The sequence below is a fragment of the Hemitrygon akajei genome, chromosome 26 (genome assembly GCF_048418815.1).
Source record: "Hemitrygon akajei chromosome 26, sHemAka1.3, whole genome shotgun sequence".
In the NCBI taxonomy this organism is placed as follows: domain Eukaryota; kingdom Metazoa; phylum Chordata; class Chondrichthyes; order Myliobatiformes; family Dasyatidae; genus Hemitrygon; species Hemitrygon akajei.
Window position 1 is genome coordinate 43819751 of NC_133149.1, and position 24816 is coordinate 43844566.

Sequence of the window (24816 nt, forward strand, 5' to 3'; positions counted from 1 at the left end):
GGTTCAGGAGCTTGAAGCCACACACTCAACATTTTAGAAACAGCTTCTTCCACTGCGCTATCAGTTTTCTGAATGGGCAATAAACCCATTTACACCACCTCACTTTTTTATCTATCTGTACGTAGATAAATAAATATAGATATAGATAGATATATTCTTATTGTAATGTATAGTTTTTATTATTTTTATGTATTTGCACTGTACTGCTGCTGAAAAACAGCAAATTTCATGACAACAGTTTGAGTGAACTCGGCCTCTTCTCCTTGGAGTGACGGAGGATGAGAGGTGATCTAATAGTGGTGTATAAGATGATGAGAGGCATTGATCGTGTGGCTAGTCAGAGGCTTTTCCCCAGGGTTGAAATGGTTGCCACAAGAGGACACAGGTGTAAGGTGCTGGGGAGTCGGTACAGAGGAGATGTCAGGGGTAAGTTTTTTACGCAGAGCATGGTTAGTGCGTGGAATGGGCTGCCAGCGGCGGTGGTGGAGGCAGATACGATAAGGTCGTTTAAGAGACTTTTGGATAGGTACATGGAGCTTAGAAAAATAGAGGGCTATAGGTAAGCCTAGTAATTTCTAAGGTAGGGACATGTTTGGCACAACTTTGTGGGCTGAAGGGCCTGTATTGTGCTGTAGGTTTTTTATGTTTCTATATGCCAGTGATATTAGACCTGATTCTGGTTCTGATTCAATGTGACAGAAATGTTCTTAAATTGGAATGGATCCAAGTAGTGATATATTATTTCTAGAGTGTTGATGCAATAAAAAGGGAAACTTGAATGTGGCTTCATAGAGGTGAAGGAACTTACTGTTTCTCCAAACAGGACATTTTCTAATGATACATCAGGAGGTGGGGGTGAGGTGGGGTGAGTTTGAGCGGGAGACTGAATCCTACAGCAATGATAATTGATTCATCAGTATTATCTTTTCTTGAATATACCACACAGATTTAGTCTATGATCCCTCTACTTATTCTGATAGATGAAGTCTTAGCAGTTGTCCCTGGATCACTTATGTGGTGTGTTAAGGTAAGGGCTTAAAAAAGAACAAAAGATGGCTATAGCTTGTGCAGCGAGGTTAGAGCTCCCCTAATCCTTAGCACAGGATCCCTCTTCATCTAAGTTTCCAATTTCATTTAGATAGTCTCTTTGACTTTTTTTTCTTTTCACTTCTCATGGATCTCACTGTCTGCACAGGGGGATCAAGTGTTAAACTATACTCATACAATACAAGGACTGTATCTCAATGTAACCAGTTATATAAGTTTCTGGTTTCAAATACAGTATTTCAATAAAAATTACTATAAGTTGCAATAAGGAATATATTGCAAAAGAAAAAGCAAAAAGTGAGGTGGTTTTCATTGTTCATTCAGAAACCTGATGCCAGAGAGGAAGAAGCTATTCCTGAAACGTTGAGTGTGTGTCTTCAGGCTCCTGGACCTCATTATTAACTCTCATGTACTGGGAAATCAAATGATGTGGAATGTCTTCTAACTTGCATATTAGTTCACCTGAGAAGAATTACACAACTGCGGCCAGTCTTATTCTGTCCAATAGTTAGAATGGATGGAAAAGAACAGAGTTCTTTCTCTTCCTGCTGATGTAACATAATGATTTTCCAATGTGTGTCCTACCAGATGATGCCATTTACATAGATCTAGTAACACAAGGACATTTCTTCCTGAAGTGAAAGTCAAGCACTGAAGCAAGCACTGATCTTAAGGAAAATAATACTGGCAAGATTATTGCTGTAATAAAAATTCAGTCCACAAAATTAATATTCAAAGCACAATCTGAATTAAAAATGTGTATTTTACTTGTGCTTAGTCACAGCTCTCCACAAGTGGATAGGTATCTAAGAAATATAGACTTAAGGTTGTTGTACAAAGTTCAGGAGGCAAACTAAGTGGCAAGTATTTTCATGCAGTATGAACTGAGATCAGGATAGATCACTGAAGAGGATGATGGAAGCAGTTTCAGTCATAACACTCAAAAAGAAATTATACATACTGTATACATAAACAAATGGCATTCAAGGGTTTCAGGACATGAATGGAATAATGGGGCTAATTGGAACATGGGTGCAGAATTTAGGATATTTAATCTCTCTACCCTGTTCTTCCATTCAATGAGATCAAAACTAATCTTTTCCCCATATTCTTAATACCTATGCTTACTAGAAATATATACATTTTAAATATAAAATTAACAACTGACTAAAACTCAAATCCAAAGTGTAAAAGACTGTTCAAATCTCTATTGATCAATGCATACTACTCCTTACTAAAAGCCTTTATGTTTTTGGGCTGAACACCTTAAACAGTCCTAAGCATATTGTCCTGATGTAGGGTCTTGACCTGAAATGTTGACGTACAGCTTTTGCCTCCACAGATGCTGATTGACCTGCTGAGTTCTTTGAACATTCAATTTCTCTTTTGTTCCAGATTTCAGCATCTGCAGTCTGCTTTGTCTTCATCTTTACTACAGCTTGTCCAACCTTGTTTTATCTGAGTCTACCCATAGACCTAAACACAACTCACACTAGTTTGGAATTCTTCTTTATTAATTAGTTAAAGGCATGAAGTTTTCACTGCCTGTTTACCTCTCATTATACCTTCTTGTAACGCTAAAGATTTATTAGCCTTAAACTACATTGAGAATCACTTAATCCCTAGCCCTTTCTACCTTATAGCCATATCTCTGTAATGAACATTATGTGCATTCCGCCTCCCCCACCAACTGGCTTCACCTATCACATTCTAGCTTGTCCTCCTTTCCCTCCCCCCACCTTATTACTCTGGCACCTTCCCCTTTCCTTTCCGGTCTTGATGAAGAGTCTCGGCCCAAAACATCAACTGGTTATTCATGTCCATAGATGCTGCATGACCAGTTGAGTGCCTCCAGCATTTTGTGGGTGTTGCTCTGGATTTCCACCATCTGCAAAATCTCTTGTGACCATGTTATTCTCTTCAAGTTGAGTTTGTGTTTGCAATTCATTCAATTCTACTGTGTACCATCATGGTTAAGCTACCAAACTAGGGTTTATAGACTTGCATTATCAATTTGAGATATAGATTTAAATCTCACTATTGCAGATGAGGAATTTAATTATTTGGATAAAAATAAATCAGATAATCTCTGATGTGATTGACTCTTCATTGCCCTTTGAAATAGCTCAACAAATTACTTAGTTCATGGGAAATTGGTCATGGTCAAAAGTCGTGGTCTTGCCTGTGGTGGCAGCATTGTGTGAATGATTGAGAAAGATGTACTTTATATGAAGCATGTTCACTTGGATTATCCACCCAAATTGGTGCAAAGGGCCAACACTTGTGGTTTGTCTGAATGCTTTGATTCTTTATACCAGCCATTGTTTAACTTAATTGCAAAATTTTCTTATCTGCTCTAAACATAGAACATAGTGGAAATTATCAGCAGGTCTATGCAAAGAGAAACAGAGTGAATGTTTCAGGTCAATGACCTCTCAACAGAACTGGAAACATGAGAAAACAAGTATATTTTAAATTGCAGACATTGAGGAAAGGTGAAGAGACTAAAGGGAATGTCTGAGATAGGATGGAGATCTGGAAAATCCAGGTGACACCCCAAAAAGAGAGCCATGAATGTTTGATAATCGTAGCTGATTCATTTGACAGAAATATTAAAGAGAGGAGAATGAGGACAAAAATAAATGCTGGAAACAGTCAGGAGATTTGTGATGAGGGAAAAGCAGGTCAGACACAATCAGAACAGGTGGGTTATCTGAACTACACACAAAAAACTGCTGGAAGAACTCAGTAAGTCAGGCAGCATCTATGGAGGGAAATGAATAGTCAATGTTTTGGGCTTCATCAGGTCTAGGCCCAAAATATGACTGTTCATTTCCCTCCATTGGTGCTGTCTGACCTACTGAGTTTCTCCAGCATTCTTTTGTGTATGTTGCTCAAGATTTCGTGCATCTTCAGAATCTCTTGAGTCTTGGTTATTTGAATTTGTTGAATTCAACACCGAGCCCCAGCGGTCTCACACTCTATGTCAGGTCTCACCGATATACAGGAGGCCACACCAGGAACACCAGACACAGTATATGATCCCAGCAGACTCACAGGTGAAATTTTGCCTCATCTGGAAGAGATCTGACAATGACTGGGCAACTGCTTTGCAGAGCAACTACGCTCCGTCCGCTAGGAGAAGCGGGAACTCCCAAGGGCCCCCCATCTTAATACCACTTCCAATTCCCATTCCGTTATGTCAATCCATGGCCCCTCTACTGTCATGATGAGTATTCAACTTGAAGGAACAACATCTTATATTCCATCTGGGTAGCCTCCAACCCGATGGCATGAACATTGATTTCTTGAATTTCTGGTAATGCCTCCGCCCTTCACCATTCCCCATCCCCTTTTCCCTCTCTCATCTTATCTCTTTGCCTGCCCATCACCTCCCTCTGGTGCTTCCCACCCCCTTTTCTTTCTTCCATGACCTTCTGTCTTCTCCTATTAGATTTCCCCATCTCCAGCCCTGTATCTCCTTCACAATCAACTTCCCAGCTCTTTACTCATCCCTCCCCTCCTGGTTTCACCTATCACCTTCTGTTTCTCTTCATCTTTCAAATCTACTCCTCATCTTTTTTTTCTCCAGTCCTGCTGAAGGGTCTCGACCCAAAACGTCAACTGTACACTTTTCCATAGATGCTGCTTGGGCTGCTGAATTCCTCCAGCATTTTGTGTGTGTTGCTAGGATTTCCAGCCTCTGCAGATTTTCTTTTGTTGGCTATCAGAATGGGAGTTGAATAAAATTAAAGGAACAGGTGATCAGTAAGTTCAGGGTCTCCACTACAGACTAAATGGAGATGATCTCCAAAAGTAATCACCCAATTTGTGTTTGGTTTGTCCAGCACAGCGATCACATCATGAGTTCTGAATGGAATTGAAAGAAGTGCAGATGAAATTTTCACTTAATGTGCATATTGATATAATCGTTTCTCTGCTTTCTTTAAATTTTGAACTTCTTTTTCAAATAATTTGCTTTTAACGGAATCAAAACCAGCTTTGAAACAAAGGAGAATGGTAAAGCTATAGAGACTGGCAATCTGAATGTCAGAGATATGATCCAGTCCACCTCCAATTAGGAAGAGCAACATGCTCATTCAAAGTTTCTAGAATCTAACATTGTACTAATAAATGGAATTACCCTTTCATCATTAAAAAGTCAATAAAATCACAGAAATTAAATTATTTATTGGAACAGTTAAAGGAGATCCTCATGAGTCCATCCATGGGCAATTAGGACTCTTACAGACATGTGAATCACAAACAAGAACAGCCCAGTTGTCCACCAGAACCTGCACCATCATTTAATAAGATCAAAGCTGATCTGATTGTGAGTTGAATTCCATCTGTCCATCGTTAACCTTTCCCACCCTTGTTAGCAAATGTTCAAAGATTCTGCTTCCACAGCATTTTGATGAAACGGGTTTCTAAAGATTGATGACCCTCAGAGAGAGAAGACATCATGTTCTAACTGTTGGTGATGCAGCATGATGTTAATGGTTCTTTAACTCTGAATTGCTGCCACTACACCTGTTTAGCTGCACATATCACCCTATGGGATATTTCATCAAGGAAACAAACTTGGGGTTTGAATTGAATTAATAGCCATCAGCACAGGAAGCAGAAGGATGAACAAAATAGAAATGAGAAAAGAGATCCTGATGTTTTCTGTGACTGATTTGTCAAACATTCAGGCTAATCATGGTCATATGAGATAGCTTAGATGGGCACTTTTGTCGGCCTGTTTGCATGCTGTGTTACTCTCTGAATCTCAAATTTGCCTCTCATTTTCATTTTGTCAGTCTTGTTGCTGTTTCCTTCCTTTATTTCTGTATTTATCCCTTTCTAGATTTTTCTATCTCTTCCCTTTTCTCCCTTTATTTCCTTTTCTTCCCTGACTTTTTCTCCCTTCCTTCCTTTCCTCATTTACTCGCCATTCCCCTTCCATACTTTCCCTCTATCCTTTTCCTCTTTCCTTCATTGCAAGGAGTAATGGGAGTGAAATGTTACAAGACTCACTTCCAGAAACAAGGCTCAACATTCCACATGTTTTCTCCCACAGATCCTATGGAATCAGCGCCTACAGTCTTGGACAGTTTTCAGTCCAGAGAAGTTAAAACCAGGAAAACTATGGAGCTTCCTTGCATTGCTTCAGGTTACCCAAACCCAACAATCCGTTGGCTGAAAGACAACAGGCCCTTGCCAGTAGATAGCAGATGGACCAAACGCATCACAGGCCTGACGATCAACACCTTGCGTGTGGAGGACAGTGGGACTTATATCTGTGAGGTGACAAATACATTCGGCTCGGCAGAGGTCACTGGGATCATTAAAGTGATAGGTAAGTCAATGCTGAGTTCCTATTGGTGTGCACTGAGGTCACAGGTGAATAATTTTTGCTCGAGTAAATACTAGTTTAGTTTTTAAGCCAAGGTTTAAGAGATGCTACAAACCAGAAATTCTTAAATTCCAGTAAAGGATTCACTTCACCTTGTCGTGATTGCATTGGATAAGAAAGTACCTGATGCATTCAGCTTTGCTTGCTTCAATAGGAAAACCAGTGTTGCATTGGATGTTGGGATTATTACCATACACATCCCCCAACAAAACCTCGTAACTAACTGGCACAATGCTGACCAATTGAACTGCAGTGACCCTCCTTGTAAGCATGTGGTCAAATCCTTTGTTTACATTCTCTTTCTTTATCTCTACTGCTGCCCTACAACAACAACCTGAGGTCAATTTCTGATATGCCGTTGAGTCTAACATTTAGAGTCATGAGTCTTACTGCACAGAAACAGGCCCTTCAGCCTGACTCATCCACGCTGACTGTATTGCCCAGTGAGTTAGCCCCATCTGCCCGCTTTTAGCCCATAGCCCTCTAAACCTCTCCTAGCCATGTAATTACCTAGATGGCTTTTTTAATGTTGCAAATAAGACCATAAGACATAGGAGCAGAATTAGGCTTTTCGGCCCATTGAATCTGCTCTGCCATTTCATCATGGCTGATATATTATCCCTCTCAATCCTATTCTTCTGCATTCTCCCCTAACGTGCTCACCTCAATCACTATTTCTGGCAGCGAATTCCAAATGCCACCCTTTGCATGAAGAAGCTACCCCTGATGTCCCTTTTAAATCTCTCACCTCTGCTCCTAAACCTATGCCCTCTTGTTTGTATCAAACCCCTTTCTGGATAAAAGACTGTGTTTTATATGACATCACTTTCACAACCTGCTATTCTACTATTTGCTACTGCTATTGACTACTCTAGACTAAGGGAGCCGACAGGTCTTTGTTCAAAGTATCTGTTTCTTCTCTGACAATCTCTCCTCCCTCAGCCATTGAAAATACTAGTTTTCTCCTTGCCCCTTTCAATTATATTATGCAGTCAAAGGGAGGGTGGAGGAATTAATTCATTTGAAGTGCTTCTTTCTTGGCTGTAGGAGGCTGACGCACTTCCACTCTTAGCATCATGCTGAGAAGGGCGGATATTTGGGTGGCCTGAATCCAACAGTTTCTTTCATCTGATGTTTATTTGCCATCCCTCCACTGTCACCTCTTTGCTCCCTGTCTCTCTTTTTAATGGTGTGGTATACTTTGAAAAGCTACTTTTGTGCAAAGCATCTGTTTTGGTCTTTGAAGGCAGCAAAGTTGGGACAAGTCAAATATTCTTTCAGTTGGTACCAAGAATATAGAATAGGCATCTGTAGGGAGAGATGAAAAGGAAGTGTTAGTCCACTAGGGAAGAATCTTAGAGTACTGCTGCAAAGAAACAGGCCCTTCAGCCCAACTGGAATATACTGACCAAGGTGTACACCCAACGTTGTCCTTTTTGCCCATGTTTGGCCTATTTGGTCATGTTTGGCTCTTAAGATGTGGGTTTTTACAGCAAGGGTGAGAGGAATGGGCACTCCTAGGAATGAGGACACTTCTCAAATTCAATGGTAGGAACTCATTATCATTTTTCACTTGGCATCGGTGAAGGAAGTAGGGAAAAGACCTGTCAGAAGAGATTCCACGCCATTTGATTTCCCATTACATCAGAGTTAAAAGTGAGCTACAGGAGTCTAAAGACCCACACTCAACATTTTAGGAACAGCTTCTTCCCCACTGCCATCAGATTTCTGAATGGGTAATAAACCCACAAACACTTTCTTACTATTCTTATTTTGCACTATTTCTTTTTTTTTTATTGTAACTTGGAGTAATTTGTTCTGCTTGCACTGTACTGCTGCGACAAAACAACAAATTTCACAGCTAATGTCAGCAACCATAAACCTGTTTTTGATTCTGCCAATTGTGGCAGCATTTCAGTTGCTCCGGTGCTGATTGTGCTGTGTGATCCAGCATCACCTGTCACCAAACAGTTCCCGGAATATTAACCAATAACAACTCTCAGAGAGGAGCTACAATGACACAATGCAATCTATGGAACTTGATTAAAACTTTATAAGCAATGCAGGGCAAATTTAACATAGGACAAAGAAGCGGGCACTAAAAATCATTATTCATACTACCCATCCTGCAAACTGCCTTTTCCAAAAGCTGCCTTTTGGAATGTGTTATAGGACTATTGAAATGAAAACCACGCCATTTTAACATTTCTTCCCCCATGCAGTTAATCTCAAAGATACAGTAGATTCAAAGTACATTTGTTATCAAAGTATGTATGCAGTATACAACCCTGAGATTTGTCTTCCCACAGACAGCCACGAAACAAAGAAATGGCATGGAGCCCATTCAAAGAAAAACATCAACCCTCCCCATGCACAAAAAAAATCAAATTGCACAACTGGCAGAAAACGAGCAAGAAACACAGAATATATGACATAAAATCGTAATTGAAAGAGTCCAGGCATATTCAGTTCAGCTCACTTCTAGTTCTATCTAACACTGTGCCATTCATTATCTGGGGTCACCCCAATCAAAATTGGCCAAGACAGCAACAAAAAAAAAGAGCGACCAGAAACATATCATAACATGAACTAGAGACCAATCCGCAAACTGCATCGATTAAACCTTGTCCATCTTCTGACAGCACCAAGGGAGAGAAAGAGTGACCATTGAAACACAGGTACCTTTCTCCAGCAGCAGCAAGAGAGAGGCTGGTAGACAGTGCCGAACACCCACTCGCTTTCTGTTCTCGTTTTGATGATTTCATCTTCCTCGACACTTTAATCGATGATAAAATGGTGGTTGGCATGAGCCCATGAGAGATGGAGAAGAGGAGCCTCACAAAACACCCTCAGAGATAGAAAAGTGCCAGATTGCTCAATCAGCTCAGGAACACACAACCGAAATGTAGATCACAGGCTCCAACAGTAGCAGGAACAGATTTGAAGTAAACAGAAGAAGTGAAAGAAAGCAGTAGTTTTGTGAACCATCTAGAGGATATCGTCCTTGCTCGTGTTTTTCGCTGGCACCATCCTCTTCCAGCAGAAGAATTTGATCAACCAATGAATTTGTTGGCTAGGGGAGGGGAGTTTGCCCTTCCACCCCTCTACTTATTACCTCTGTCATTACACTGTACTGTAAACACTTTAAACCACATTTTATAATGTTGTTTACATTGCAAATACATGCTGATATTTATGCACATTTTATCCCATATCCATACTTTAAACTAACTTTGTTTATATAAATCTTATTCTTTATAATTGTTGAATGTTGATGTTTTTGTTGCATGTCACACCCTGACCAACACACCACAGCAAATTCCTAATACACGTTAATGTATACAGCGAATAAAGTTGACCTTCGGTCCTTTGATATCAGAAATGCAACCTCATTAACAAATTATAGTAATTGCCCCCACAGACCAGTTTACTTGGACACTCCAGGTTTGGTGTTACATCAGTAAGAGAACTTATATGTTTGGATGGAATTTCATTCACACACTGCTTTACTCCTCTTCTCCATATTTCAGCGGTTAAAAGGTCAATCTCCCACCTTTATTCTGCTAATCCAACAGGAGAGTTGGGAAAACCAGTCAGTGGAGCAGAATGCAATGCGAGACAGATAAGATAAATGTTTAAATAAATCTTGCTTAATATTTCATGCTAACAAACATGCCCAACTGCTCAGGTGTCAGTCCAGGGCACCAGCATCACAGTGAGTAGTCTTGAGCAGACAGATGATCATAAGGCAAGGCTTCAAAATCTGGTGATGCACTGTGCAATCGCAGTGTGATCCCTTCACATGTAAAACCCACTGCACTGCCTTCTGGACACATGAGAAAGTGGCCATTGCACCCTGGCACCATAGTTACAACTGGGCTGGCATAATAATGGAAGAGATTAACTAATATTGTACTAACTATTTCATATGGGGTATCATAACAGCAAATTAAAGTTGTGAATTGGTATCCAAAACCCATAATGGAATGGTTAACGTTTGAGGAACGTTTGATGGCTCTGGGCCTGTACTTACTGGAGCTTAGAAGAATGAGAGGGAATCTCAATACTATCGAATATTGAAAGACCAAGATAGAATGGACATAGAGAAGATGTTTCTTATAGTGGGGGAGTCTAGGACTAGAGTGAACATCCTTGGAATAGAAGGAAGTCCCTTTAGAACAGAGATGTGGAGGAGTTTATTTAGCCAGAAGGTGGTGAATCTGTGGAATTCATTGCCACAGACGGTTGTGGAAGCCGAGTCATTAAAGTGGTGGTTGACAGGTTCTTGATTAGTCAGGGTGTCAAAGGCAGGAGAATGGGGTTGAGAGGGATAATAAATCAGCCATGATGGAATGCTATTACAGCACCAGCGCGCCTGTTCAATTCCTACCAATGAGTTTGTACATTCTCCTCGTGAGTGCTCCGGTTTCCTCTGAGTGCTCCAGTTTCTTCCCAAATTCCAGAGACATACAGGTTAGAGTTAGTGAGTTGTAGGGTTGCTACGTTGACATGAGGAGTGTGGCGCATCCTCAGACTGTGTTGGTCATTAATGCAAACAGCACATTTCACTGTATGTTTTGATGTACCTGTGACAAATAAAGCTAACCTTTATATTTTCAATGGGGGCACAAGAGACTGCTAATACTGAAATCTGGAGCAACAATCTTCAGCAGAATCTTTTTTGCTCCATTATGGACTACAGTGATCTGGTAGTTAAATTAATGCAGCACCATCCAACGGCCTTGGTTTCTAATCCAGAGCCACATACTCAAATCCCATTACAACAGCTAAGTTGTAATTTTAGTTGAATTAATTTTTTTAAATAGCTGTTATTAGTGCTGGATTGCCTTAAAGACTCGTCAGGTTCCCTAATGCCCTTTTGGGAAGGAGATCAGTCTATTTAAGGTTCTGAATCAATAGGTTGGCCCTGTGAAGTAACCTTGTAATCTGTTCAGTTCAAAGTGTAATCAGGGGAGGTGGAGGGGGATAGGAATGGAAAATGGTTACTACTCTTTCATACCCACAACCCCCAGGTGAATAAAAGAAGGAATTGGTCTTCAGCTGCTCACCTCACATGTCTGAAAGAATTACATTCAAAGGATGGATTGATCTTTTGGTCATTTGTATGAGATGGGTGTCCACCAATTCATGTGGACATCGGTACAGTGTGCAGTTTTATCTTGATTGCCCATTGTCAATGGTACTCAGGCTGATGCTGAAAGGCAAATACTTGAATCTCTTGTTGAGACTTAGGTAAGGTATTGTTATCTAATATCGGTGTGTGTTCAGGAATCATCTGAGATTGATGCTGTGATCTCAACCTTCTGCCATGAGCTGTTCATTGACACTGACTCTATAATGGAATATAACCTAGAACATAAATGTTCATTGACTGCCTGAGAGTAATGCGTTTCTATTTGAGATGAATTGAATGGAGACAGTTTTGTGATATACCAAAACAGTCCCTTTGTGCCAAATGACCTCCTGTATGTTCCCTAGGAGTTTTCTTCACTATGTTTTATAGTTCATCCAGGCTGAAATTAATATATCTATTCGGAGAAATTGATAGCTCATTTGGATGCTTGAAATTTATTACCTATGCTCGCTATTACAGCTACTCCAAGTCAGAAAATGCAAGTTTACACCTTTTATTATCTCTTTCTCTTTGGCCTTCTCTTTCAAAGACATATCATTACCACGGACCCTCTTCCAGCAGCAGGCCAGAAGCTTTTTGATTTGTCACAGGACAAGTAGCTAACGAGCCATGTCCTCATTAGCCTAACTTCATCTGGGATTATTGATTGCAAACTTGTGTCAGAAAATCATGGAGAGTTCTTTTCCTTTTCCAAAGATGGTTTATTCAACGATTACAAAATCACATTAGTATAATATCACAATACTTCACTATTTACAGTTTCAGTTCATAACATAGTCAACTCTATCCAAAACACACTTGAGCCCTTGTGGCACCCATTGGTCCTGGAAATCTCCCATTGTATCCATGGATTCCATGGATACCATGCATTCCTTCTCCGGGAAGATGTGGGAATGGATGTAGCTGCAAAAGAGCGGCAGGCAATCAGCTCAGGCTGTTCACCAACTAGAGCTGTGAATGGCCTACTTGGCCAGGCCCAGGTACAAACTGACCAGGAGATCCCCTGACTATCCCACCTCTTTCCACACCGGGTGACCGAAGTGTGTGGCTGAAGTGCAGCTAGAATTTGGGAGCAGCCCCTTCAGGTACTCACATAGAGGCTGGTACCTCTCACACTCCATATGTACTTGATATGCTATCTCCTCCCAGCAGCAGAAATGAAAGGTAAACCAAGAATCTGTGACACAGAACTGCTCTCTGCAATGCTTTCCACCATAGGTCCCAGTGCAAAGGGGGAGGACTTTCACGTAAAGAGACCTCCACTGGGCCTCCCTCACTGCAAGATGGCCCTTGTGCCACGGCATGACCAGACCAGGAACAGCATTGCAAAATGGAACAGTGGCTCATGTTGTGCAGGACTGACTCCTGGGAGATATTTTGAGCCTTGGGTCCAATGAGTAGTTCCAGCTGAGCAAGGGTTAGTACAGTCAGGAAAACTCCACTTTCATGAACCCCTTCAACATCATGGATCCCTCAGTGGCATGGTAGCGTAGTGGTTGGCACAATGTTTTATAGTAAAGACAAATTGGGTTCAATTCCTACCATAGTCAACTGTCCAAACTCTGATGTTAACAGAGTCAGCTGTTTATTCCCCTTCTTAGATGCTGCTTAACTTGCTGAGTTCCTCCAGCATTTTGTATGTATTGCTCATAAATGTTTAGTATTAAAAGAAGCTCGTTATCTATAATTATCATCTCTTTTAAATCCATTTGAGATATTTGAGGGGCAAGGAATGGGTCGGAAATATTTGTCTTTATTAGCTGCTAAGCTGAAAAATCTCATGAATGCTTGTTGAAAAGTGTTCATTATTTTTACTTTTATTTTATTTTTACACATCAAGTTGCCATAACCGATAACTCAGTATCCTAAAATATGTATAACTCAGTTTCCTAAATCCATGGTGAAAATGGATTCAACAATAAAACCCTCTTTGTGATGACTGAAAGTACTTTCTTGACTCAGTTAATGGTACCCTTTCCCTCTAAGTTGGAATCAGGTCTACTCCAGGACCTAAATGTAGAATCTGGACTGATGCTTCAGTGCCTGAGTATTCACCATCTTCCAAATAAGACATTAAGTTATCTACATATCCAGGTTGATCTAAAAAATTTCTATGTATTTATTTTAGGAGCAGTTCTCCTCAATGTCTTGGTCAACATTCCTCTCACCACAATGACCACTGACAAGAGATTTACTGTGATTCATCTCATTTGTCAATTGTGACAGCCTGATATGTTCAAGTTGGCTGCACTAATTCCCTGCCTTTACTTGTAAAACTTCGAGGGTAAGAGAAAATGCTGTAAAATCCATCCATTGCCAAATGGCTTGCATCACACAGACCTTCTGAACATGGTCAGAGTGTGGAATGAACTGCCAGCGGAAGTGGTAGATGCAGATTCGATTTCAACATTTAAGAGAGTTTTGGGTAGGTAAATGGACAGGAGGGTATGGAGGGCTAAAAAGTACAAAGTATATGAGACTAGGCAGAATAAGAGTTTGGCATGGACCAAAGGGCCTGTTTCTGTGCTGTAGTGTTCTATGACTCTATGGCATTCAGTCTACACTTTCAAAGATGATCAGTGTGGGGGATTCATGCTGAATCTATCTATTTGCATTTTACTGTCTCCTCTCACTGTGGCGATTTTCTCCTCTTCTTTCCATGTCACCTTTGCAGATCCACTGAGAGTAACTGTGACTCCAAAAAAGCTGAAAACTGGGATCGGCAGCACAGTCATCCTCTCGTGCAGTGTGATGGGCTCCCCTGAGTATGTCATCAGGTGGTACCGGGACACTGAGCTTGTTGTTCCTGACAGTTACATTTCCATTCGAGGAATCAACAATGAAACCCTCCTTATCACATCTGCGCAGAAGAGTCACTCAGGGGCCTACCAGTGCTTTGCCTCCAGGAAATCCCAGACTGCACAGGACTTTTCCATAATTGTCTTGGAAGGTGAGTGCCACCAATTTCAATTCAACTTCCCATTTCCATTCCACCGTGTCGGTTCATAACCTCCTCAACTGTCACAATGAGGCCTCACTCAGGTTAGAGGAACATCACCTCATATCCAACTGATGGCACGAACATCAATTTTTCTAATTTCTGGTAATTTTTCCCCCATTCTGGCTCCCCTTTCATCCCTTCTCTTCCCCTTCCCAACACCTCTCTTGTGCCTTTCCTTTCTTCCATGGTCCACTGTCCTCTCCTATCAGATTCTTTTTTGTTCAGTCATTTATCTTTTCCGCCTATCACCTCCCAGCTTCTTGCTCTTACTTCATACCCACTTCGCCAACTTTCCCTCACCTGGTCTCACCTATCACAAACGCATTTTGTATTTCTTCCCCTCCCTCCACCTTCTTATTCTGCTTTCTGCCCCTTTATTTTCCAGTCCAGTTGAAGGACTGTTTATTCATCTTCATACAGTAGATGCTGTCTGACTTACTGAGTTCCTTCAGCATTTCAATAGGTACATTTAATGCATTTAATGTCAGAGGAATGTATACAATATACATCCTGAAATTCTTTTACTTCACAACCATCCACAAACAACAGAGGAGTGCCACAAAGAATGAATGACAGTTAAATGTTAGAACCCCAAAGCCCCCCCAGCTCCCCCCTCCCATGCATAAGCAGCAGCAAAACAGCAACCCCCCCACCAGCAAAATGCATCAGCAGCCCCCCGCCAAGCTCTCAAGCGTGCAGCAAAGCATCAATAAAGAGACAGACTTGCAGTACCCCAAGACTACCTGTTCACCTGGTATTTGACATACCACTGGCTCTTTCTCTCTCCCTAATAAGGGAAAAAGAAGTGTCCCCATTTCACAGCAAGGGGGAGACATGACAAACAACTCGCTGATTTACGATGTTAAAAGTTTGTTGGGTCGCTTTTTCTGAGCTCTGTGCCCAAAGGACTCGTATCCAAAGAACACAGCCAGCTCGTTGCTTTTGATCTTCCATTTCCCTCGATGCACCAGGTGGCGGCACTGACTTTGAGTCCACCTGCCTTCAGAGCCATGAAAATCTGGCACTCTGAAGGTGCGTTAGTCTTCTAGGACGCGTCCTTGGCATATCAAAAAGCGGCCAGTTGTGAGACTCCAAGAGTGGGTCCCATTTCAGCAAAGAACCGAAGTTAGTGTGTAACTCCAGGTCAGGGTCTTCAAAAGAACCCTGAAAAGGAAAAAAAAAGATATTAAAGGTAGAAATAGTGCTGTTTCCGAAGATGCAAGCAAAGGAGTCGCGTTCTGGGTGTATTATTCAAGATTTTCCTCGCCTCTTTTGCTATGCAGTCAGATCCTGATGATGTCATTGGGATCTTAATGCTATTTTACCAAAAGAGAGTGAACAAGGGGCTGAAGCTAGTGGAGTTTGGGTGGTGCGACAGAGTCTCTAGAAAACAGGTGGAGTAGAGGGTATCTTGAAAAGGCGGAGGAGTTTTGGATTTCTCCTCCATTTCCCAGACATCGTGCTCACACCATCTTCCCGCCACCTTAACAGTGATAGAGTTCCTCTTGTCCTTACCTTCCATCCCATGAGCCTCTGCATCCAACACATCATCCTCCACAATTTCCGCCATCTCCAAAGGGATCTCACCACTATACATATGTGTGTGGTGCTCCTCCCTTCTCTGCTCTCCACAGGGATCACTCCCTCTGTGATTCCCTTGTCCATTCATCCTTCCCTACTAATTCATTCCTTGTGGAATCCATATTCGACAAGGAATATGTTAAATTGTCTCCTTCCCAGGACTTTACGCTGTGAAATAAATTTTGATTTCTCTTAATCACGAATTCCTTCCCTACTAATTCCCTACATTCACCCTTCCAGTACTTATCCCTGCAAGCAGCCTAAGTGCTACACCTGCCCACTCACCTCCTTCCTCTCCTGTATTCAGACCCAAAATAGTCCTTCCTGCTGAGCCAATACTTCACTTGTGAATCTGTTGAGGTCGTCTATTATGAGTGGGGCTCCTGAAGTGGCCTCCTCTACATTGATGAGACCCATCGTAAACTGGGGGATCCCTTTGTTGAACACCTCCGCTCCATCCACCAAAAACGGAACTTCCTTTTGGCCAAACACTTTAATTCCAATTTCCATTCCGACTTGCCAGTCTATGACCTCCTCTTGTGCCATGATGAGACCACCCTCAAGGTGGAGGAGCAACATCTTATATTCCATCTGGGTAACCTCCAACTTGATGGCATGAATATCGTTTTCTCCTTTGAATAAATTATCCCCCTCCCCTCATATTCTATTCCACACCCTGGCCTCTTACCTTTTCTCAACTGCCTATCACCTCTTCCTGGTGCTCCTCCTTCCCTTTCACCTATGGTCCACTCTCCTCTCTTATCAGATTCCTTTTTCTCCAGCCCTTTATCTTTCCCACCCACTTGGCTTCACCTACCATCTCCAGCTAGCCTCTTTCCCCTCCCCCTCCTTTTTATTCATGTATCTTTCCCCTTCATTTCCAGTCCTGAAGAAAAGTCCAAAATATTGACTGTTTGTTCATTTCTACAGATGCTCCCTTACCTGCTGATTTCCTCCAGCATTTTGAATTCGTTGCTTTGGATTTCCAGCATCTACAGAGTTTCTTGTATTTGGATTGGCTCTTTGTTTTATTAACCATATTCCACAAGGAATATGTTAAATTGTCTCCTTCCCAGGACTTTACGCTGTGAAATAAATTTTGATTTCTCTTAATCACGATGAATGTAAATTAAGTTTTTGTTCATTTCCATTGAGAAGCTTGGTGTTGGTGACTGGACATTGAAAATATTCCATTCAACAGAATGCTACCTTGGCAGTGAGGTGGGCAGATTCACTCATGATCCCCGAATTAATTCTTTCTCTCTTACCATTCCCAGATGGTACGCCTCGGATTATCTCGTCCTTCAGCGAGAAGGTGGTCAATCCGGGAGAGCAGTTTTCTCTGATGTGTGCGGCAAAGGGTGCCCCTCCTCCCACCCTGTCCTGGACGTTAGACGATGAGTTGATCATCAGAGACAGTGGGCACCGGACCAACCAGTACACCATGACAGATGGCACCACCGTCAGCCATATGAACGTCACGAGCCCACAGATCAAAGACGGAGGGGTTTATCGCTGTACCGCGAGGAACCTGGTCGGCAGCGCCGAGTACCAAGCGCGAATAAACGTAAGAGGTGCCTGTCTACTTTTCAATATCAGATAGGAATAACTTCTTTTGTTAAGTCCATTGTGTTAACCTTATGTTTTATTCCAATGTGCATTTACAGCCTTGTCCTCACCAAGTGGGACTCTTTTTGCAAAAGAATCATATTCCCATCATTAATAGTTGCATATTACCTCCCTCTTTCTTTCTGAGCTCTGCCATTCTCTCCACCTTGCCCTTTCTCTCCTAGCCCTTTGTACCAACCAACCATGCACACTGGCATCTGATCATGCGCCTATCAGAGACAGGCAACTGTGTGGGTTTTGTTCCTTGAGTGGTATGCTCTGCAGATGCATTGCACCTTTGATGACACAGAAAGAGCCCATTCAGTTTGGGTAGATTCATGCTACCCAAATGATATACCAGGATCATGATCAGAAACCAATGTCCTTTGTTAAGAGATAGTTGCATGTTGGGGTACCTTGGGGCAGGGGGTAAATAATGTGGAGGCTTACAAAGAAATTAGGGAGAATAATATGCAATAATTAATGAAAGGAATATACTTGGATGTGAAAAAATGAGCTACTGGGGAGCTCAACAGGTCAGGCAGCATCTATTGGAGAGAAATTGAATATCCCTCCCTTTCATCCAATGATCTAAAATTATGTCCTCTCATATTAGCCAATTCCACCCTGGGAAAAAGTCCTTGGCTGTCCATTCAATCTCCACCTCTTATCATCTTATACTCATCTATCAAGTCACCTCTATTAAGACCATAAGACATTGGAGCAGAATTAGGCTATTCTGCCCATCTGGTCTGACCTGCCATTCTGTCATGGCTTATTTATTATCCCTCTCGACCCCAGTCTCCTTCTTTCTCTCCGTGACCTCTGATGTACTTACTAATCAAGAACTTAGCAACCTCCACTTTCAAGAGTGGAGATAGTGACAAATGCTGGGAGACAACAAAGGGCTGCTGGTTGTGGAAACTGAGAAGAAAAATTGAAAAGAGGAAGGGATAAGGAAGGGATGGTGGGCAGATGGAACAGTGGGAGGTGGGTGTAGGTGATGGGCATATGGAGTAGGTGTAGTATGTTTAAAACGTCTAATCATTGTCGTGTTAGCAATGATACAGATCCCATTCTTTGGACGGATATAATCCAAGGCCAAACATAGTCTATTCCACTTCTCTGACATTCTGTGTCACATCTCCATTTATGCCTAAACTGTAGAGTCGGATTTCCATCGCCTTAACAATGACAAGCTTCAGTCCTCCTCTACCCTGAGTAGAGTTGGAGGCAAAAACAGGGCCCCGTATCTGACACAGCTGGACTCTGTTTGAAACCTGCTTTGCTAAAACTAGTCTGTGTTATTTACCTTTATGTTCTTGTGAAAATCTTCCTTAAGGTGGAGCAGCAAATACTTGACTGGCCTGAGAACTTGCTCCTGCTCATGGTCTCTGTTCAACCTCGTTACTTTACTCATGGGACATTGGGAACTCTCAGCTTGTTACTGCAAACACAGACATGCCTCCAGAGATGCTATTTAGGCTCCAGAAAGAATGATTTTAAGAATGAATCCCTACTTGAGTATTATTCTGCAGCTGCAGTTATGATATTGCATTCACCATAAGCATTTATGGAACAGAAATTATCACTGGCATGGCATTAAATTTGATGTTTTGCTGCAGTACAGCAACCTATGACTCTATGAAAACCAATGGCTCATTTTCCCCCAATTTCATCCTGTTGTCCATCAACTTTAGTTGTTCGCTTACTGGAGCAAGTTAAAATCTGAATCTTTTGCTGCCTAGGACTTCACTGAGCATTCCCTCATCCCGTTCCTGCCAAGAAGGAAATTATCCCCCACACTCCCCCGTGGTTAGGAAGTGTGGTGCTTTGCGCTACTCCCTCAGTCATGTAAATCCTGTGTCATTAGGGCCAGGCCTAGAACAAACTCCTTTGTTTGCGATCAGCCCCAGTGAACAAGACAATGAGACAAGTGTCAGCAAGCCTTGAAGCTTTGCAGAATACTCATGAACTGCGGCTGAAAGCAGATATTTTAATGACACCTATCACAGGCCCATGGGAGCACCCACAATATAGCATTCTCTCAGAGATTTAATCAGTAAAATAAGTCATTTCTGAAGGTTTTGTGTTTTTTTCACAATCCTCATAGGAATTCTTACAGAGAGAGTCTGAGGTAGCTTGTAGTATGGCAGGTGCTGGAGTAACGGAGAAAAACCTTCAATGTTCTGCATTAGCTTAAGTTGTTTTTTTCTAATCACATTTGACAAATCAAAGGGAAAAACATGCAGTGTGAGCTTTTATTTTTTGTATGTCGCCTACATTTCACGCCTGGCTCCCCCCTTCTCAGCCTTCTCCACAGTTTATTGCGCACAATTATACCAGAGACTTTTTAACAAGCAATGCATTTAAAGAGACTGCAGCCTATATTTGTGCCGTAAAAGGACTTTTAGTTTAAATGTCTTTTTGCAAATTGTATTTTTTTCCCATGACTACAGGACTGAAATGTGTGATTACTTCAAGGATGTTTGGGGATCACTATCTAGGATGCTTCAAGGGTAATTGCATTCTTGAGAGTTGCAAGTTAATCCCTCGTCTAATTAATACCTCCAACCTGCCAGCTGAGATAAAACGACGGGAGAACTTTCCCTGCAGGGTTTTGATGAGTTTTTTAGAGAAACAGATGAAAAAAGCAGCAGTAGGTACCTGTGGGCTGGGAGGGACCAAAGCTTCTCCACCTATTGAGGTACCTCCCAATGTTAACAGAGGCAGGGAGTCACATCACTCTGATCCTAAACCTCTCTGACTAACTGGGATGATATTCTCTGCCTTCCTCACCTATTGTTTATTTTGCATTTGAGAAAAATTAGGAATGGCACGGTAGCATAGCAATTAGTGTAACACTATTACAACGTCACTGACCCGGGTTCAATTCCTGCTGTTGTCTGTAAAGAGTTTGTATGTTCTCCCTGCAACTGCATGAATTTCCTCCAGGTAATTCAGTTCCCTCACACAAGGAAGTAACTTGGGTCTAATTGGCTGACGTGGAGTTGTTGGGTCTGAAGTGCTGCTAAAATAAATGCAAACTATCAGGGCAGCGTGGTAGCGTAGCAGTTAGTGTAACACCAGCAACCTGGGTTCAATTTTCGCTGCTGTCTATAAGGAACCTGTACATTCTCCCAATGACCACATGGGTTTTCTCCCATGTTCCAAAGACTTACCGGTTAGTGTTAATTGGTCACATGGGTGTGATTGGGCTGTGTGGGCTCATTGGGCCTGGACGGCCTGTAACCGTGCTATATCTCTAAATTGAAAAAAAAGCCATTGCTTGTCGGGTCCGAGTAAGAATGGCAACTTGGATAGTCTGCTTTAGACTGGTCACCAGGGAAGGGACTGCCATCGTTTACTGTATCTCTGGAGGTGAGCTAAGTGTGAACATGGGCAGGGGGCTAGTGTATTGTGCCAGTGCCATTTCTCTGCCTGTGGTTCTCAGGTGTCATAACTTGGATGGAACTAAAATTTCAAAATCAATCATGTGCCTGTATTCCTTCTGTCTGTATTGCCAAAATCATCCTTCTGCCTGTATTGCCGCTTTCACAGTATCGTGTACTTGTATACCAATGTGCCCCTGTTCAGCAATACTACCCATTCAACATATTTGGTCTGCTCTGATTTAACTTCCAAAAATGCATCTCTTCACACTTGTTCGAGTTAATTCCATATGCCATTTTTTTCCAATATCATCTGCATATTTATTAATCATGCCATCTGCCTTCTCATCCAAATCATTAATGTATATGATTAAACTACAAAGGACCCAGTACGTCTTCCTGTGGAACACCATTGATCTCAGGCCTCCAATATGAAATCATGCACTATCACCCTCTGCTCCTGGGATTCCTGTCAGGAACACATTATTCACTACCCATTGTCAATAGGAAACTCACTTTCCACTTAATGCCCCCGCTTGTGTCTGGGAAGGCTGTGATTGGATACTGTGCAGAAAGAGCATGAGATGACTGAATTCCCAGGCAGTCCTCTGTGAGAACTCCCAAATGCTCCATCACCCATTCATCAACAATGCATGGTTGTGAAAGGTAATCCTGAATTTGTTAGTGGACTGTACATAGATTCAAATTCTACCATCATTGGAATTGGAATTGTTTATTATTGTCACATGTACCAAGGTATCGTGAAATATATACTGTTCATACAGATCAACTCATCACACAATACATTGAGATAGTACAAGTTAAAACAATAACAATGCAGAATAGAGTGCAGAGTAGGGAGACAATAAGGTGCATGATCATAACAAAATGGTTTTACAAATGTATCATTTGCACATTTTATTTGCTGAAGTATGTGGCAGTTGTTTTGATGTCCAAGGGTAAATGACTTAGATTTCACATATAGTAATCACTTGACTACAAACCAACAGAGTGTGATAAATATCACTGTTTTAATGCTGCAATCTTTTTTCACAGGCTCTCCGAGTATACGCTCCATGAAAAACATCACGGCCATTGCTGGGAGAGATACCTTCATTAACTGCCGGGTTATTGGATATCCCTACTACTCCATCAAGTGGTACAAAGACTCGATATTGCTTCCTGACAATCACAGGCAGGCCGTATTTGAGAATGGTACTTTGAAGCTGGTTGATGTGCAGAAAGGGATGGATGAAGGGGAGTACGTGTGCAGTGTGCTGGTGCAGCAGCAGCATTCCATCAGCCAGAGGGTCCACGTCGCTGTTAAAGGTACAGTGATCAGCAAGGGGCAGTCATCGTTGAACATGCCTGATGTACTGAAGGCATCACAATGTAATATCTGAGACACGAGATTCTGCAGGTGCTGAAAGTCCTGAGCAACACACAAAAAATGCTAGAGTAGCACAGCAGGTAGCATCTGTAAACAGTCAATGTTTCATCAGGTCAAAAAAGGAAGGGGTCAGAAGCCAAAATCTTCCACATATCATTTAAATTTTCCATTATTTGCAAATTTGAAATGCAATAGATTGCATTGAGCAACACAAAATTCCCACTGCCTCCTAATTATTTTTATTCATTTGAGGAATCTAGAGAATCAACCAGATCCCATAAGTTAGGACAGATAGAATGTACGTACTATTAGCTTGTAGGTACAATAGCATAGCAGGTAGTGCAATTGCTTTACAGGTTAAGGTGAGTGAGTTCTAGGCATACTTTCCTGTACAATAGATGTTGCACACTGAGCAACACGCACAAAATACTGAGGAAACTCAGCAGCTCAGACCTATGGAGGGAGATAAACAATTGGTGGTTCTGGTTGAGACCCAGGTGAGACCAGTCATCAGGACTGGAAAGGTAGGGGACAAAAGCCAGGATAAGAAAGTGGGGGAGGGGAAGGAGGCAGGTGATAGGTGAAACCCAGCAAGGGAGAGGGGAGATGATTTGAGAAGCTTAGAGGCGATATGTACCTACTAGAAAGATCTAGAAAGCCCAACCCTCCCATCTACCTTCCTGCCCTGCTCTATTTCATTGACCCTCGCCTGTCCCACTGCCTTTCCCCTAGCCCCTGCCCCTCCCTTTGCCCAAGATCAGATAAATCAGGATGGTGATGAGGATGAGCTGAAAACAAGTTTATATGGCCAATGGGTTTTATAAAACCAGCAGTTTGTTGGAGTAATATAATGATCTTTGCAGACTTGTGCATTTGATACTTTGACAGATTGTCTTTGAATGGAACTTACACATCTCTGCACCACAGTTCCAATCAGGGATTGAATATCTTGTTGGCACTGAATATTATTCTCAGCTCTGGGGAATGCATGCCTCCAAGCTGAAGAGTAAGGTTGTGCCAGGATTCTGTCAGCCTTTGACAAGAATGACGCGTGACTGAGGTAATCGGCCATCACAGCACTCCCTGCAGCGACCTTTGGCACTGCCATAGTCGCTCCACACCATCAGTTGTTGCCAGATGCCAGCCTGGAATTCAATGTATTCACAGTCAGCAAATTTTCCCCTGCATCAGCAACGGAGATGTCTTTCCATTAAATTCAGAATATTCACCAGTGGAACGTAGCATGGGATGTAAATGTAGGTGTACAAAAGCATCTTAATGGAGGATTAGAGGAAGGTGTGGAAGTGGAGCAGGGCAACAGGGAAATGCAGATGAATAATTGAGGTGTCAGTGGAGATGTACAGAGGAAATATCGTAGAGATGTAGAGATAAACTAAACAAAAAATGGAGGCCTATGGGAAGGAAGCATGATATTGATCTAGGAGTAAGTTAAAAGGTTAGCATAACATCATGGGCCACAGGGCCTTTATTCTGCTGTACTCTTCTATGTTCTGTTGAGCAAAGGTGTTCAAGTAATCGCCCATCTAGTCTGAATCAAGGCAGTAGCTGGTGCACTTCCTACTTCTGTACCATGTGAATCTTCAGGGAACAAGGGGCATGTTCTCATCTCTACCCTTGGGCATGCTATGTTGGTGTCTGAATGTGTGGCGACATTTGCAGGCTGCCTCCAGCACATCCCTGGATATATTGGTTGTTGACACATTTCACTGTATATTTTGATGTACATGTGACTCTAGCTGCTCTTGCTGATGTTTTGTCCAAAGTAATGTAGCAGTTAGTCACTCACCGTGGACAGTTCAGAATATACTGAGAAACAAGGCTTGCAAATACATTTACTCCTTTGAAATCCTAAATAGGTTTTACATTGGATTTTTAATAGAATGGAGGAGTTAGAAGATTAGCCATTTTCAACATCCCCTATAAAAATCTTATTGGTTAAAATACTCCTTTTCTACTTTCCAGTCTTTGCAAATTTGAAATGAAACAGATTGCATTGAGCAACACAAAATTCCTACTGCCTCCTAATTATTTTTATTCAGTTGAGGACTCTGGAGAAACAATCAGATCCCATACATTAGGACAGAGAGAATATTGAACTCCCTAATACCTCAGACTCAGGCAGATTAATGAGGTGAGGAGCTTGCTCATGGAGCCCAGATCTGTGATTCAAACAGCCAGCTATATGGAGCTGGTGGGTCTCAACCCAGTTAGAAGGAGGTT

At 41.9% G+C, this 24816-nt stretch overlaps 1 protein-coding gene across 2 annotated transcripts in view; it reads left to right on the forward strand.

Annotated features, from left to right (window-relative positions):
* The window catches only part of dscaml1 (Down syndrome cell adhesion molecule like 1), a 673508-nt gene that overhangs the window by 376459 nt on the left and 272233 nt on the right, over positions 1–24816 (forward strand). For both annotated transcript variants that reach the window (XM_073030068.1, XM_073030069.1), the window contains 4 exons: positions 6113–6391; positions 14278–14553; positions 17463–17759; positions 22242–22514. In XM_073030068.1, coding sequence (XP_072886169.1) covers positions 6113–6391; positions 14278–14553; positions 17463–17759; positions 22242–22514 — 1125 coding nt within the window. The remainder of the gene's footprint in view (positions 1–6112; positions 6392–14277; positions 14554–17462; positions 17760–22241; positions 22515–24816) is intronic.